The 14102-nt window shown below is 43.3% G+C and overlaps 1 protein-coding gene across 8 annotated transcripts in view; it reads left to right on the top strand.

Annotated features, from left to right (window-relative positions):
* LOC105568561 (thyrotroph embryonic factor) overlaps positions 1 to 14102 on the top strand; it is a 73787-nt gene that overhangs the window by 39855 nt on the left and 19830 nt on the right. For 2 of the 8 annotated variants that reach the window (XM_012024337.1, XM_012024333.1), the window contains exon 1: positions 7 to 1328. The exons of the other annotated variants lie outside the window; for them this stretch is intronic. In XM_012024337.1, coding sequence (XP_011879727.1) covers positions 1010 to 1328 — 319 coding nt within the window. In that variant the 5' untranslated portion in view covers positions 7 to 1009. Of the gene's footprint in view, positions 1 to 6; positions 1329 to 14102 lie in introns of those variants that run through there. 8 annotated transcript variants of the gene reach the window in all.

Genomic DNA, 14102 nt, shown 5'->3' with positions numbered 1-14102 from the left:
TCTCTCTCTCTCTCTCTCTCTCTCTCTCTCTCTCTCTCTCTCTCCGTCTACGCTCGCCCGGACGCCCGTTCCTCCGTCTTCCTCGCTCCGTCCTTCCTCGTGCTGTCTCTCTGCGCTCACCTCCAGGACGACGTTGAGGCACATCGCCCGTGCCCTGCCCCCTCTCGCCGGGCATGGAGTGGGACCAATAGGAGCGCCGCTTCCGGCAACGATGGTGCTCCAATCGGCACACGACGCCGACGGATAGACGCTGACGAGAGGCGATTTTGACAGTCGACACTGTGCTACTCTCAGCGCTCGCGGTTTAATCGCGCACTGGACTTACTTTGAGTCTGGGATCCTAGTGATTCGTGAATCGAAGCAGTGTCCTCCGCAGCGTGGGTTCTGTCAATGGTCACCTCGCGACCTCGCGAAAGTGCCTCCTCTCCTTTTATTCATTGGATATTGGATTTTCTCAGTGAATCACGATGCTAACGAAAATTTCACTCGTGTCGAGCCCGCTGACGGCGTGACGAGAAAAGATTACTAGCGATCACGTGGTCGAAGAAACAGCGGTCCGTTTCGAGGACTCGCCGGGATTATTTGATTCGAGCGGACGCTAAACGACCGCGGAAAATTCCGCAGCTAATCCATTGGATAATAGACTCTACGAGCATTCCCACGGAGATTCCCGCCTCCGGCATTCAGGAATAATCGTATGTTTACCACGACTCGACGCGCTCGCTTCTGGAGTCGAGTTTATTCGGAAGCGGGCGGACAGCCTCGGTGATCAATAGAGCCCGCGACAATAGATCCAAGTGATTCTCCCGCTGACACATACGGATACGCGCGCTGCTCCTCGCGCCGCGAACCTCCGCTGTCGCGAATGCGAGCGCGTCGTCCGTCCCGGTCCGCAAAAGTGAAAGGAACCTCCCGGAGGACTCGTCGTTAACCACGCTGGACATTACGGGGGGGCGGGGGGACCGTGAGATACCGCGGGAGTAATTAAATGCGCGCGTGAGATAATCGGATGAGCTGCGCTATGGAGTATCAGCAATTGGCGCCACCGCCGGTACCAGCTGGGGTGCTGCACACCCAGGCGCACCATCCTCAACCTCAGCATCAGCAGCAGCAGCAGCAGCCGGTGCAGCCGCCGCAGCATCCGCACATCGTAGTCGCGCCGGCTCATCAGCAGCCGCAATCCCAGCAACCACCGCCGCCACCCCTGCCGCCGACCTCCCACGGCCACCAAGTGCATCCGCCGCTCCCGCCCATTCACGAAGACAGCACCAGTTCCAGGTGGTCCCAGTACCAGCACTTGTGGAGGCAGCATCATGTTTACATGAACGGTAGGCATGCATATCACAAGTTGGAACTAGACAGATACGCCGTATCTCCGAAATGAAAACTCGATCGATAACACGCTATAAGCTTCCGCGAGAGATTTTATTCCGCTAACTGTGTGTGTGTGCGCGCATGTGGAAGCTAAAGATGGTTCTTCATAGCTAATGATTGCGAATCGAACTGTGTAACGCACGTATAATATATCACTTGGAAAATCGGCTACAGTAGTAGTGGCAGTGGAGAGGGAAAAGTCGCCGTACAGTAGAAACGCCCACCTGTTGCTTACGTTAGCCAGCCCACACTCGATCTGCGACTACTGCACGATCATCAACACGGAATCGGCAGTGTTTTTATTCATCCGCGATGTACAAATTGAAAATTTCACGCGTTAGAGTAACGTTTAAAGAAGATTTAAAGAGTTTAAACTTTTGCTTTTTTTAGAAATGTTACCACAAACGGAAGAGATGTATAGACCAAATTTACAGCTTGGGAATAATAGTTGCTCCGTAATAAAAGTGAAATAAAAACAGACCGCATAGTTAATTACTCTTACTTTGATGCAACAAAGTATTGCATATTCGTTGTAATACAGGTAATTGTCACCGCGTGTCGTCGCGAAGCGTCTTTTACCTGCATCGTTTATCGCGAAACATATCTGTTAACTAGGCGGGTCGGGTTAATCGAACATGGAGCGTGAATGAATCATCCGTCTCCATGTATGTAAACGTGTGAATTCATCTATGCGCCTATCCTAGTTACGGCGGATTCGACTCAAGGCTCTTCGCATTTGCATCCTCCCACGTCCTCAGCTCGTTTCGCTCCTGCTCGCGTTCGCGCTCTTTTCTCTCGCTTTTTCTTGTCTATTCGTCTCCTTTTGTCGTACAAGTAGAAAATTTCCGTGGAGAAACTATTATTGTTTATTTGCATACGCTCTCGAGCCGTACCAGCGTCGAGAACGCAGCGTGCATCTATTCTATTCCTATTGTATATTTTAAACGTCAAGCGTAACAACTTTAATTGCACAAACAAATTAGGTATTTACCCTCAGCCACAAAGATAGAAATAGCAAAATACTTTAACGTCGTGTGATCGTGAATATTTGAAAGGATACTTGTTGCAAATTTATTGAGCGATCTAACATTTAATATTTATTCAATAATAATTTGTGAATAATTGGGATAAATTACTGATGAGAAAAAAAGTGCTTCAGGAAATTAATAAAAAATTGATCTATGCAGATTATTTTTCCCGTTCAAAAACTGTGTCGGCTTATACATATTCACAAATTAATGGCCGCTGTAGCTTTTGACTGTACGATTGTCGGAATGGCGATACTCGCGTCCGCGATATTGTCATCGAGCACAATAGATTAGAATCGCATTTTAGGATGCACAATGTGAAGGATGGGTTAGCCTAGCCTCACCTAGCCTCAAAGCATACAGCATTGTATTGTTAGCATTGCGTCATCGTAATAGCGACAAATTCGTACCTCGAAATAATATTTGTTGCGGAATCCATTAATCACGTTGTTATTGAAATTCTATAATGCATAAAATGTATCATACGATAGAAAAAAAATTCAAGAGATTCGTTCAAAAGTTCAGAATAAAAACGTATTCATATAAATATGAAATATGATTTTTGCATCTTGTATAAATCAGCGACACGTAAAAAGGGACCTTTCGAAAGTATAAATTCGAAAAGTATTCAGGATTCATGAACATATCATTTATAATTAAGCAGTTTTAGATTTTCAGCGATTGTAAAATGGCAAACACAGAGATGAATTTTTAGCAGAGTTAAGAATGTTCTCGAGAAGCGACATTTTGCACAACAATAATTTTAAAGATGATTTTACTTGAAACCTGTTAGCTTTCCCGATCGATAAATTTCCTTCATGAATTCGCGTTATCATTCTATCGATCTATCTAAGTTTATGAATATTAACACCATGAATATTAACACGCCTTTTACATGCTCCAATTAATTACATATTATAGAAATTATCAGAACATAAAAGTCGGCTAAACCGTGACGTCAAGTCGACAATCTCGTCGATACTGAATCGCATCTTCGACCATACGAGCAGAGTTTCCGAGTTAATTCGCGCACCGACCTACGACCTCGAGATATCTCGTTCTCGACCTTGATGATGCTCCGATTGAAATTCTGATTAAAGAATTTTACGTAAATTTTATGAAAATGAGCAAGATATATTTGTCATATCGTTGCAATAAAGATTTTGTAGAAGATCGCGCGCGGTGAGCCAAGGAAACGCCTTCCGGATACGAGTATGACATAATACTATTTATAAAACGCAATTATAAATTGCCCGAGACACATATGCGAGAAAGTGCGTACTCGTATTTTCCCTAATAGGCCACTGCACAAGACCCTATGCGCGAAGTCTGCTGCACTGTTGCCTGCACGCATATCGTTCTTATGTGTATCCCGATGAAACAGGTGAAACTACAAAGTGTATCGTGTGCGCGTGTACATAAATATGCGTGCACATGTGAGACGTTTTTTCAACGCGCCGATATATATCGTTGGACAATAATACGTGCACGTTGCGGAGCGCATTCGGAGCACGAGTGCAGTCCACGTGCTCCGCCTTTTAAAAAAAGTCGATACGCGAAATCCGATTTCGCCGATGTCGCAATCGCTAGAGACGGTTATTTGGGGATTAATCTATTATTCACTCACCCTGGTCCTCGAGGCACTCCGCCGAGCGATTGGAGACGGTCCTGCAACAAACGTTATTTATTAATTAGATCACTGAATTATTCAAAGACGTTTGCACGTAAAAATACACACATTTATTGAATTATTTATATTATTTGATACACGCGCAAGCACGTGAAAACTCTCTTCCCTTGTTCTATTGCGTAACCAAATCGAAATGAATTGTCAACATAGCGAAAGCCGGCAGTCGCGTTATTCGTTTTAACATTACCTGACTAATAGCTAACAACTGACGAATCGTTCTTATCTTCTTCCAGGTAAGTTTCACTTGCGAACCGGTAAGTTAAGTCAGGCTGCATGTTAAATCTATCGTATTACGTCAGTATCATTGTTGTATCTTTTAGTAAATAAAATAGAGTTTTCACTTGAATTTTTTCGAGATTCGTCGACTATTAACTGTCATTATTAATTGCTGATTCAATCGCATGGCCTTCGGTGGGCTCGTGATTAGTCAAGTGTTAACTACGCGGTAGGTAATAATTACACTGGCGCCATATGTCAGTGCCGAGATAACAAATAATTTTTCAACGGGGCAGAGAAAGTGCGTTGTGCAAACTTCTGTCCGAGTCATTCGTGCAACAGCATTGGCGACGACCCGCGAGAGAATTAAATCGAGATACTTCGAGGTTCATTATTGTATCGCGATTGCATTCACAGATAAAATCGAAATCGCGGTTACTCAGATTTCCTATACAAGGTAGCCTATACAAATTAGCTAATAATCGCTGTTTCATCGCTGACATCTAACGATAAATATAATAGAATTCAATTTTTTTTAAATATTAATATACTGAAATAGAAAGTCACGCGCAGTATTCTATTTAAGGAATACGCATAATTGTGATTATTAATATTTCCCGTACGCGTACGGTGTAACTTGTATGAAAGGTTACTACTTTTCTCGAGTCATTGTAATAACCGGTATACGGAGTATCCGCAAATTCATCTTCCGAATCCGAGCCGAATTGGAGAACATGGTCTGTGGCACGTGTCTATTTTTTCGTATCACGGTTGCACATGTGCATTCACCATAATCAAACATTGACGATAAAGACAGTACGCCAGTTTTTGCAGACGACCCGATACCGACGACGTGATTACCGAGCCTCCTCCGAGACCCCACCGATAAGCGTTTTTCTTATTCCTTTTTCCGCACAGTCGACTGTGCAACAGATATGATGTCAACGTATCGATTAATATATCGGTTAACATATCATTGTACGGAGACCGATCGAATACTAATTGTGATGATCGTAATTTGAATATTTAGCCTCGCCCATCGATGAGAAGTACGTGAAATCCCGTTATTATTCAATCATTCAAGGCTGCATTGCCGACTAGGTCAGCAAGGCCACGGTTAAAGATTGCCTTTCGATTCTTATCCGATCGCTGGTATCATTTGAAATGTAATATGCAATCGAATCATGTAAAAAGAGCTAATCCTTTTTATGCACGTGGAAAACTCACGTTAGAAAATAGATCGAAATAAACAAAGCGATGGAATTATTTGATTCCATTTTAATGAAATATACTCATTGTTCTTCCGTAGAATTCTCTGATCTAATTTCAACATTGTTACTCTCTGAAAGTCAAATCAATGTATTATCACTGAAAACAGTTATAAGCGCAGCACTGAATAATTCAGTGCGAACTGCGAATTAGTGAATATTTACTCTTTTCACTGATAATCCGCCGATTTTAGAGAGTAAATTACATGCTTTACTGAGACATAGATTTCAAGTCAGCTACGAGTTTCATCGCCCGAGTCTGTCGTCGGTCAAAAATGTCAGCGGGAAGTTGTAATTTCTCGATTGCAATTTTCACGTGTGCCGTCACACGTAGGAAAAGTGCTCGATCTCACTCGTCGGCATCGCGAGATTGTTTCTATCGCGCAAACCTACGCCGTGGAAACCTGGCTATTCAGCCTTAAACCCGGAAGACAGCTGGCGTGGCGCACGGTTCTCGGCTACGTCGTCATCGTTGCGTCGTCGTCATCGTCGTCGGCGTAGTCGACGAATGTCCAGCCGTGCAGGCTGTCGGAGAAAGTAATCACGTGCCATTCTTAGGAATAGACACCTTCGCGCTTTCCGCTAGTGGCTCTCATTATTGCCCGTGGAACTTTGTCGTGAAATATATAATTGTTGACGTCCGTATCTCACGTTGCAGGATAGTTTACGATATAAATCTAGAGACAGCAACATAAACCATTTAGAAGCTTGAGAGGATGGAAGATCCATCATAACTTGGTACTTGGAATAATCCTACGATAATAATGAGAAGAGCTTGTTCCCAATTTTTCAGTCATTTCTAATTTGCGGATGGAGACATGTCGCACGTCTGATAAATGAGAACAAACAAAGATTTGAAGAAGAAAAAAGCTACCCCACGTCATTAATTATAATGTTCTCTTTATAGCAAAGTAAATTACGAAAGCGAAATCGTTGAAAAAAACTTTTAAAACTTCCTAGATACGTAAGAATACAAGTAGACAACCGGTTCTGCTGCTGCGGTCGATGTGAAGATATATTAGCTCCTGTAGCAGGGAGACGAAAAAATGGCGGCTTGATGGCGATCGGCTCTTAGAATCGCAGAACGTCCTATACGATAACGATCGAAGGATCTTCCCGTTTGCCAGCGGAAAAATGTCGCGATTAGAAAAAGACGATCTTGTTCGACATAAATACTGTCGATAGCGTTAATACAACCATCGCGAGTTACGACCGTGGTTGCTTTTAAACGTCTGGATTTCGTAAGGCACAGGAAGTTAAATATTTTCGTCATAAATAAGCCAATTATCTTCGTTGATAATTACTTAAATTACTCAAATAGGCAAACAAGAGTACGATTTACAAGTAAGAAATGCCAATTGCAACTTCATAAATTGCGGACTTAAGATGAAATCTTACACGGGATTACAACTTTCATATCCTTTCAATTGAACAACAATATCGTCAAATATTACCTATTCTCGCATACTGTTGCTTATTTATTATAGAAAAATTGATTTGAATATCTTCACGTCAAATGTCCAAATAAAAAACGGTCGATAAATCGCCGTAAGAATAACTTTATGCCTCGCAGCGATATTAATAGACATAAAATTAACTAATCTTCATATATTAGTATTAAGATAAGAATCTCGTGGCATGGGAAAGATTACTTAGTGCGGTAAATGTAACAGCAAAATTATTTTACGTCAGCCGCTAAAACTGCCCTCACGTGTACGTATATAAAATGTTAGGAAAACACTACGAAATAGTGCAGAAACACACGCGACATATGAATGAATATTAAGTTGGAATTCGCGTGCGCTGTCCTTTTTAACGGACGTGGAAGTAGTCAATGGGAGATTTGATCTCATTAACCGGCCAATATCACCATGATCGTTGGACGTGCAGCGTTGGTTAATAGAAACGGTGTTCAACCTGCTCGAGCTCAAACTAGTTCTGGCGTACTTCATAAATCAATGATAAATTCTCGGCCGAGCGGTATCCCAAGGTTCCACGGTGTGCGGCCGTATTCCGCGTGTCGATCTCGACAAATGTTAATGTCGCTAATACTATTATATACTACGCTAAACGCGCGTTAGATCGCAACGTATAAAAATTTAGCGGAAATAATTAGGTAACGAGAAAGCGACGATAAAATTAATCGGAACTGAAAAGAGTATTACACAAAGTACAAATTAATGTGTGACTTTCGAATGGTAAGAGCTTCCTTAAATTTGAAAAAGTTAAAGTTTAAGTTTTTTTTTTAACATTACGAGAGTTTCGCTTGATGCGTAACGCACAACCCTTTTTCCAATAAAACGTAACAAAATTGCTGCGACGAGTATATACGCAAAAGATCGCGAACAGTCGCGTCGCCATCACTCCAGTGTTTTTTTTTCCGCATGACGTTAATCGACAAGAGAGGAAATCTGCTGCTAATCCTGTCTATTAATCGTTATTACAGGCTGTGCGCCTTCTTTCTACACGAGAACCGGAAGATATCATGATCCGATACGTCAGAAGTGGACAAACTAGCTAGAGAAGAATGAATTCGTTAAATTTTACTTGCACGCATCTATACATGTGTACAGGTGTATAATGTATGCACTTATGCACGTATCATTAGTCGCTATTATCTACGCGTTCTTTAAATAGACTCATCGAAACGAGATAAAAACGTTAAAACACAAAAGACCGTTCATCGAAATGGTAATATATTGTGTACTAATTGGAAGGCAACGATACTTCAATAGTTTCAATTTCGAAGAGTGTGCGTCTCGTAAAACTGACGCATCGGTATGTAAAAGTTCAACGAAAGAGGACTACGTTTAATTTCTCAGACAACTAAAGTTAAACTTGCAACGCGGGGACGGTTTGCTCGTCTCCCCGAACCCTTTCCTCCTCCAATAACGTGCGTTCGAAAAGTAATTTAAAGACGAGTTTCTCTTTTCGCACAGGAAAAAGGAACAAATAAAGAACAGGAGAAAGAAAGGGTCGCGCTGTTTACGAGAGAAAGGCGAACCGTCGGAGAAGCATATACGTACGTGCGTGTTCGTATGAGACATATGCCCGCGGATATACGCAATCGCTCCTGCGTCCCCGTTATTTCGGTGAAAGTGAAAGTCATGCGGCACGCGACTTCCTACTCCGATCAAGCTTGCTAGACAGATAATTTGTAATGCGACAGAGCCTTTTAGAAACGGTAAAATATTTCAGGGAATTATATCGTCGGACATTAGGATTTCTTTGCAAAGTGAATTTCGGGTGTCCTCAACGAATAAGAAATCGTGCTTGCCACTTCATTTTTAATTTCGTCTTACAAATATGTTTAGTTGTTCCTATGTTCTCTAATTTCATCGAATCCTCTAAACTTTTCGTAGGAATTATGTGGCATTATTAAATACGCGTTCTTGTCGTCGGATTCGATTATTGGTAAAAACACCACATAATACAAAATTAGTAATCAATCCTGTCAATTAATGTCTCAAGAATGATTTGTAAAAGTAATTTTACCGAATATGGCGCCAAACGATTAGCAATAACCGAGAGGCTCATTTGAATTAATGAAAAGCGAAACTCTCTCTATTTCTCGGCGAATCCAGAAATGTAAATGATGGCCATAGTCACCGCATGTGGGAACAGTCGAAATCGAGGATACTGTGCGCTCGCTGAAAGCGTAGCTATGCCAAGACTTTCCACTTTCCGGATATCACAATCATCGCTTAAGTCGAAAAAATGCAACGCGAAACTACTTGAAGATACAATTCTATCCGTATTAGCATCCTGCGTTACATACGATTAATCGTTTTGTTTATTGCAAAAGTATCGCTAGATCGAGAGCTACGTCTATCGAGGGTCTTGCTATTATTTGCTCGTTTTCGCAAAATAGAGCGCGGAAATCTACAATGATGATTTTCCGCGTTCCAGATCACTATTATCCTCCCTTCTGTTAATCGTTTTTCGCGTTTACACGTGTCTGATAATTAATGAAGGAAATGCGCACAACTGCTCGCACCGCTTTCCAGCGATATGGAGCAACAGGAAGGAGCTGGGAGCTAATTTTTCGTTACCGAGTAGGAAGTCTCGCGCAAAACAAGTTTCGTTTCTTTTTTTCCCCTCGACTTTATAATTCGTACATTTTATTCCCAGGCAGGTTGACGTTGTACAGATCTCCGTTTCATTCGCGCGCCTGGTATACCTCAAGAGTATATTCGATTCTCGCTTGGTTTTGGTCTAGCTGACAGATACGTCGACTCCTCTATCGCCGCGAAATTCGCCGAGTAGATCTTGACCACGTTAAGATGACTTTTAGCGGGTTATCGTCAAAACTTTTATCCTACCGCCATGCAGGACTGACATTTGGATGGCCTCCTTTCTCCAGGTGGGCTCATGCTTTTCGGCAATGAGAAAGTTGTTGCCGTTAGATATGCCGACCCGCTGTTAACGAATACGGGTCCAGTCTTGTGAAATCCCTTTTTTTTTCTGCCCCTCAATCCCGGAACTGTATATCTTAACTATCTACTACGTCTTTTCTCACGTCTGGAGTACATTTTAATGACTTTCCTTGGACGATTCTTGCACGATAAAAAAGATTGTTTCTAGGTAGCGACCTGTGAACGAAATCTTGACGTATCTGGCGTGAAAGTGTTAAATAAATAGGCACCGGTTTAAATACATTTTAAACAAGTTGGCGAAAAATAATGTTCCACGAGTTCGTACACATCGGAGAGGCTTGTTCAATTATTCTCAAGTGTTCACTAATTTCCTCATTCTATGAATATAAATACGAATTGTCGTGGGGGTGGTCGAAGCGAGGAAGGGAAGGGCTCCCATCGCATCGGGCGGAAATAATTGGCATATCTTAATTATCCGCCTCGTACGGCGTCTCCAATTAAAGGTGTCTCGTGACGGGCGAATCGAATCAATTAAAATTGACCTTATAGAGCGCCGATATCGCCTCGATCTAGTCGTGTACTCCCAAGGAAAGGAAGCGATAATTGTCAATTATTGTCGCAGTAAATTGCATATCCTGGTGAAGCGCCAGGCAAGATAAGAGGTCGATTATCGGGCAAAAGGTAATTATTGCCAGCGACACAATGCATCTCGAGAACGATCGGCAGCGGCTGGATAGGAAAACACTCGCAGAAACGGCGAGTTTCGCTCGTTTGCAATAAAAATGTAAAAATCTCAAAGTTGAAATAAATCAGCGAACGTTACGCAAACCGATTTTTATCGCTTTACGCAATGCAACTTTTCTATTGGACCTCTCGAGATATACTTTTCAAGTGTAATTATAAGGTAAATGACATGATTTCTGTGGAAATAGAAACAAGAAGGAAACTTTACGTGGGCATGAAGTAGAAATGCGCATTCTCCAGCGGACACTGGGTGAAAATATTACGTTTTTCTGGCGAACGAAATCAATCATTACTTATCGCGATCGCGGCAGGGCAATAAGACACGTATAATTAACACGCGTGCGCGCATTCGACACTTCCTCCTTTCTCTTCTTCCGGTTCACGCACTTTTTCGCCGTTTCGCCGCGGAGAAGTCGGAGGAGAGAAGTGGAATGCGGCCTTGACACGGCATGAAAATAATAAAAGTTGGCAGAATAAGCATGGATGTGCGATACACGCGCATTAGCCGGCAGCAGCTGTTAGGAATTAATTTTAGATTAGACGGCCAGCGGGTGCCTGACTAGGTCAACTTCGTTCGAGTCAACGAGCCTCGTAAATGCATCGTCTTTCTACCAGCATGTTAAAGTAAACCGTTCTTAGCATCTTTCTGTGCGTGAGAAACGTTTAAAAAAAAAAATAGCTCAATTGCGAACTTATCTTACAATTGGACAAATTTCCGAGAATTTTCGTTCATCGCAGTGTAATTTACAATGCCTCGGCGGTCGAATTGGTGACGCCCGCCTACTCTTGAAAAAGAGACAGCAAACCATTTTGAAGCCCACAATTAGTAATCGAATTATTTGGATTGTTCTTAACTCTGGGAAAAATTTTGACCGTCTTTCTTTGTAGTTAAGCAACTTAATATTTCGGTTAGTGCCTCTTAAGTGAAAATTATCTTTGCGTTACTGAATATCGACAGAACTAATTGAGAGAATTGATTAGCATTACTTAAAAATCTTGGATATAGATGGAACAGCTAATTGCGATTTTTAGTTACGCGGGGTAAAACTCGTAAAAGATTAGAGTGTTACGAACAATCCAAATAAGTCGATTACTAATTGTGGGCCCCAAAATGGGTCGCTGTCATTTTTTTTCTCAGAGTAGAGAGTAGGGAAGTCCAGGTTCAAATCCTGGCCGAGGTAATATTTTTCGCAACAAATTGTCCGTATTAAAACACTGGCCGGTTAATGTCGACTAAAAAGCTCGATTATTGTAATTTATAAACATCTGCGCCGTTCGAACTTAATCTGAATACGTATCTACCGTCAAATAATTCGATTCAACAAACTCTTTAAGAGGATTTAGAGTGGAAAAGTCGCATTCGTTCTGGCGCATGCATTATTAGACAGCGCGTCAACTTTGCTTCCTGGATCCACGCTGCACGCCATATTTACGCGCTGCACGCCGTATGCATGCGCCACAACACGCATCGAGCGGCAGACTCGTTTCCGCGAGTTTTACACGCGTGAGAAAGGGGAAAAAAAAGAAACGTTCTACCGCGAGTAGGGAGCAGAAGCACAGAAGAAGGAAAGACATGGTTACTCTTCCTGACTTGCCCCCTCCTGCTTGTATCCGTTCCTTTCGACTTCTCTTTCTCTTTTCCTCGTTCTTTAATAAACCATGCCCTCCTCCTGTTCCGCTACGAGCGCGGATTTCTCTTTCATCCTGGCACAATCTGATTTCTCTGGGCGTACGCGGGCACACGCCGCGTACAGATCGATGGACTCGACAAATAGTCCAAAAATTCTCTCGTGCCGAAACAAATCTTATTTAACACAAGTCAACACAAAGCGTTGTCTCTACGTAAAATAAATTTGCGAGCCATTCGCATCATCTTAATACCTAATTGCAAGAGGCATCAAATGTTTTGCAGTACAACGACATTTTACGAGATCGCGATAACTCGCTCGATGTAACCGCGGTCTAATGCTCCGTACAAATTGGCAGTTTAGCGTTCGCTCATTTTCATTGCGGTCTTTTCGAATATAATGAGCCACGGCAAACATACCCGTTTTCTTATTTCAATTAATTCTCGACTAGGTGCGAACTTTTAGAAACGACGAAGGAAAAATCTACTACTTGTTAAAATATCCTACGCATTCATAATCACTTGTTTCCTTAAAGTTTGCAGCTAATGATTTACGGCGAAACAATAAAATAAAATGAAAAGTGCACTTTCGTGCTGAAGAAGCTTATAATATCATTTCATGTATATTTATATATTCCGTTTGTAGCCCTAGGAGGTGTAAATCTGTCATTGCGTGTCACATTTAATCACGCAAAAATATTGCGTCGCGACAGGCCCCTTTCTGCCCGCGTACAATGCTCAGGACTCTCGTTGTGGTGTTATTCGCGAAGCGGTGGTCTGGCTCGCTCAGCGAGTGAAAGTTGCTCGGGCCACTTTCCCTCGGGGGGAACCGAGCGATCGCTCAGCTGGCTTCCGGGCTGCGAAGTCGCGATAAATGCCAGAGATCCACCGCCCTGAATCGGCCAAACTTCGCGGCATCGCGAAACCTTAATCAATTAATCGGAGATCAATTCTTTCCTTTGCCCTAAACCGTTTGATAGACACGTCAACTCCTTTCGCGGAAGTTACGTTCGATTCGAAAAGAACGAGCATAGCGGCAAATAAGCAACGACCAGACTCGACTACTAGGTGCGCGCGATTTCCTTGGACAGGCGTTTAAAGGAAAAGCGCCACTATCGAATGTGACACTTGCGTCACGGGGCACCCACATGCCTTAACACGTCAACTAATAACAGTTGTCGGAGAGCAACCCTCATTAGACGGTGGCTTCCGCGTGCATCGTTTCGCGGCATTCGTAGCCGTGCGCACCGGAAACCGCGCGTGCCGCGAGGACGCGTGTGCGCGCACGTGCGCGAGAAAAGGGGCCGGAGTGTACAATACGGCATTGCCCGCCGCCCCCTCCGTAGCCTTGTAATTTTCAGGAGAATTGCGTGTCCGCGGGAAATGATCTGTAAAATTACAGTCGCCGGCTTCCTGAGCGCGCGCCGACACCACGCGCGCGCGCGCGCGCGCACGCACGCAAGTGCGGACGAGCATATGCGTACGTATCTGCTTTATGCGGCGCCGTATGCGAGCGAAGCGTCGCTCCGTGGACTTCGTACTACATCGCAAATTGTTTCCTTTAACGCTTGTGCCCCGTTCTCTCTCCGCGGACTTTCTCCCCGGATCGATTCGTATAATTTAATTGGTTCGACGAGCGTGGCCGCGCGCGCTGCGCGAATGCGCGCTGCTGCCCGCGTCGTTAACGCGGAACCGAGACGTTCCCTCTAATTTTACCGCGCACGGTGCGCGCGGAAACGCGATTCTTCGCCAGCACTTTTTACAAATCAAAGCGCCGAG

The sequence above is a fragment of the Vollenhovia emeryi genome, unplaced genomic scaffold (genome assembly GCF_000949405.1).
Source record: "Vollenhovia emeryi isolate VEMERY1.0 unplaced genomic scaffold, V.emery_V1.0 DF939128.1, whole genome shotgun sequence".
Lineage (NCBI taxonomy): Eukaryota > Metazoa > Arthropoda > Insecta > Hymenoptera > Formicidae > Vollenhovia > Vollenhovia emeryi.
Note: the sequence above shows the minus strand (reverse complement) of the source record. Positions and strands in the feature narration are given on the sequence as shown.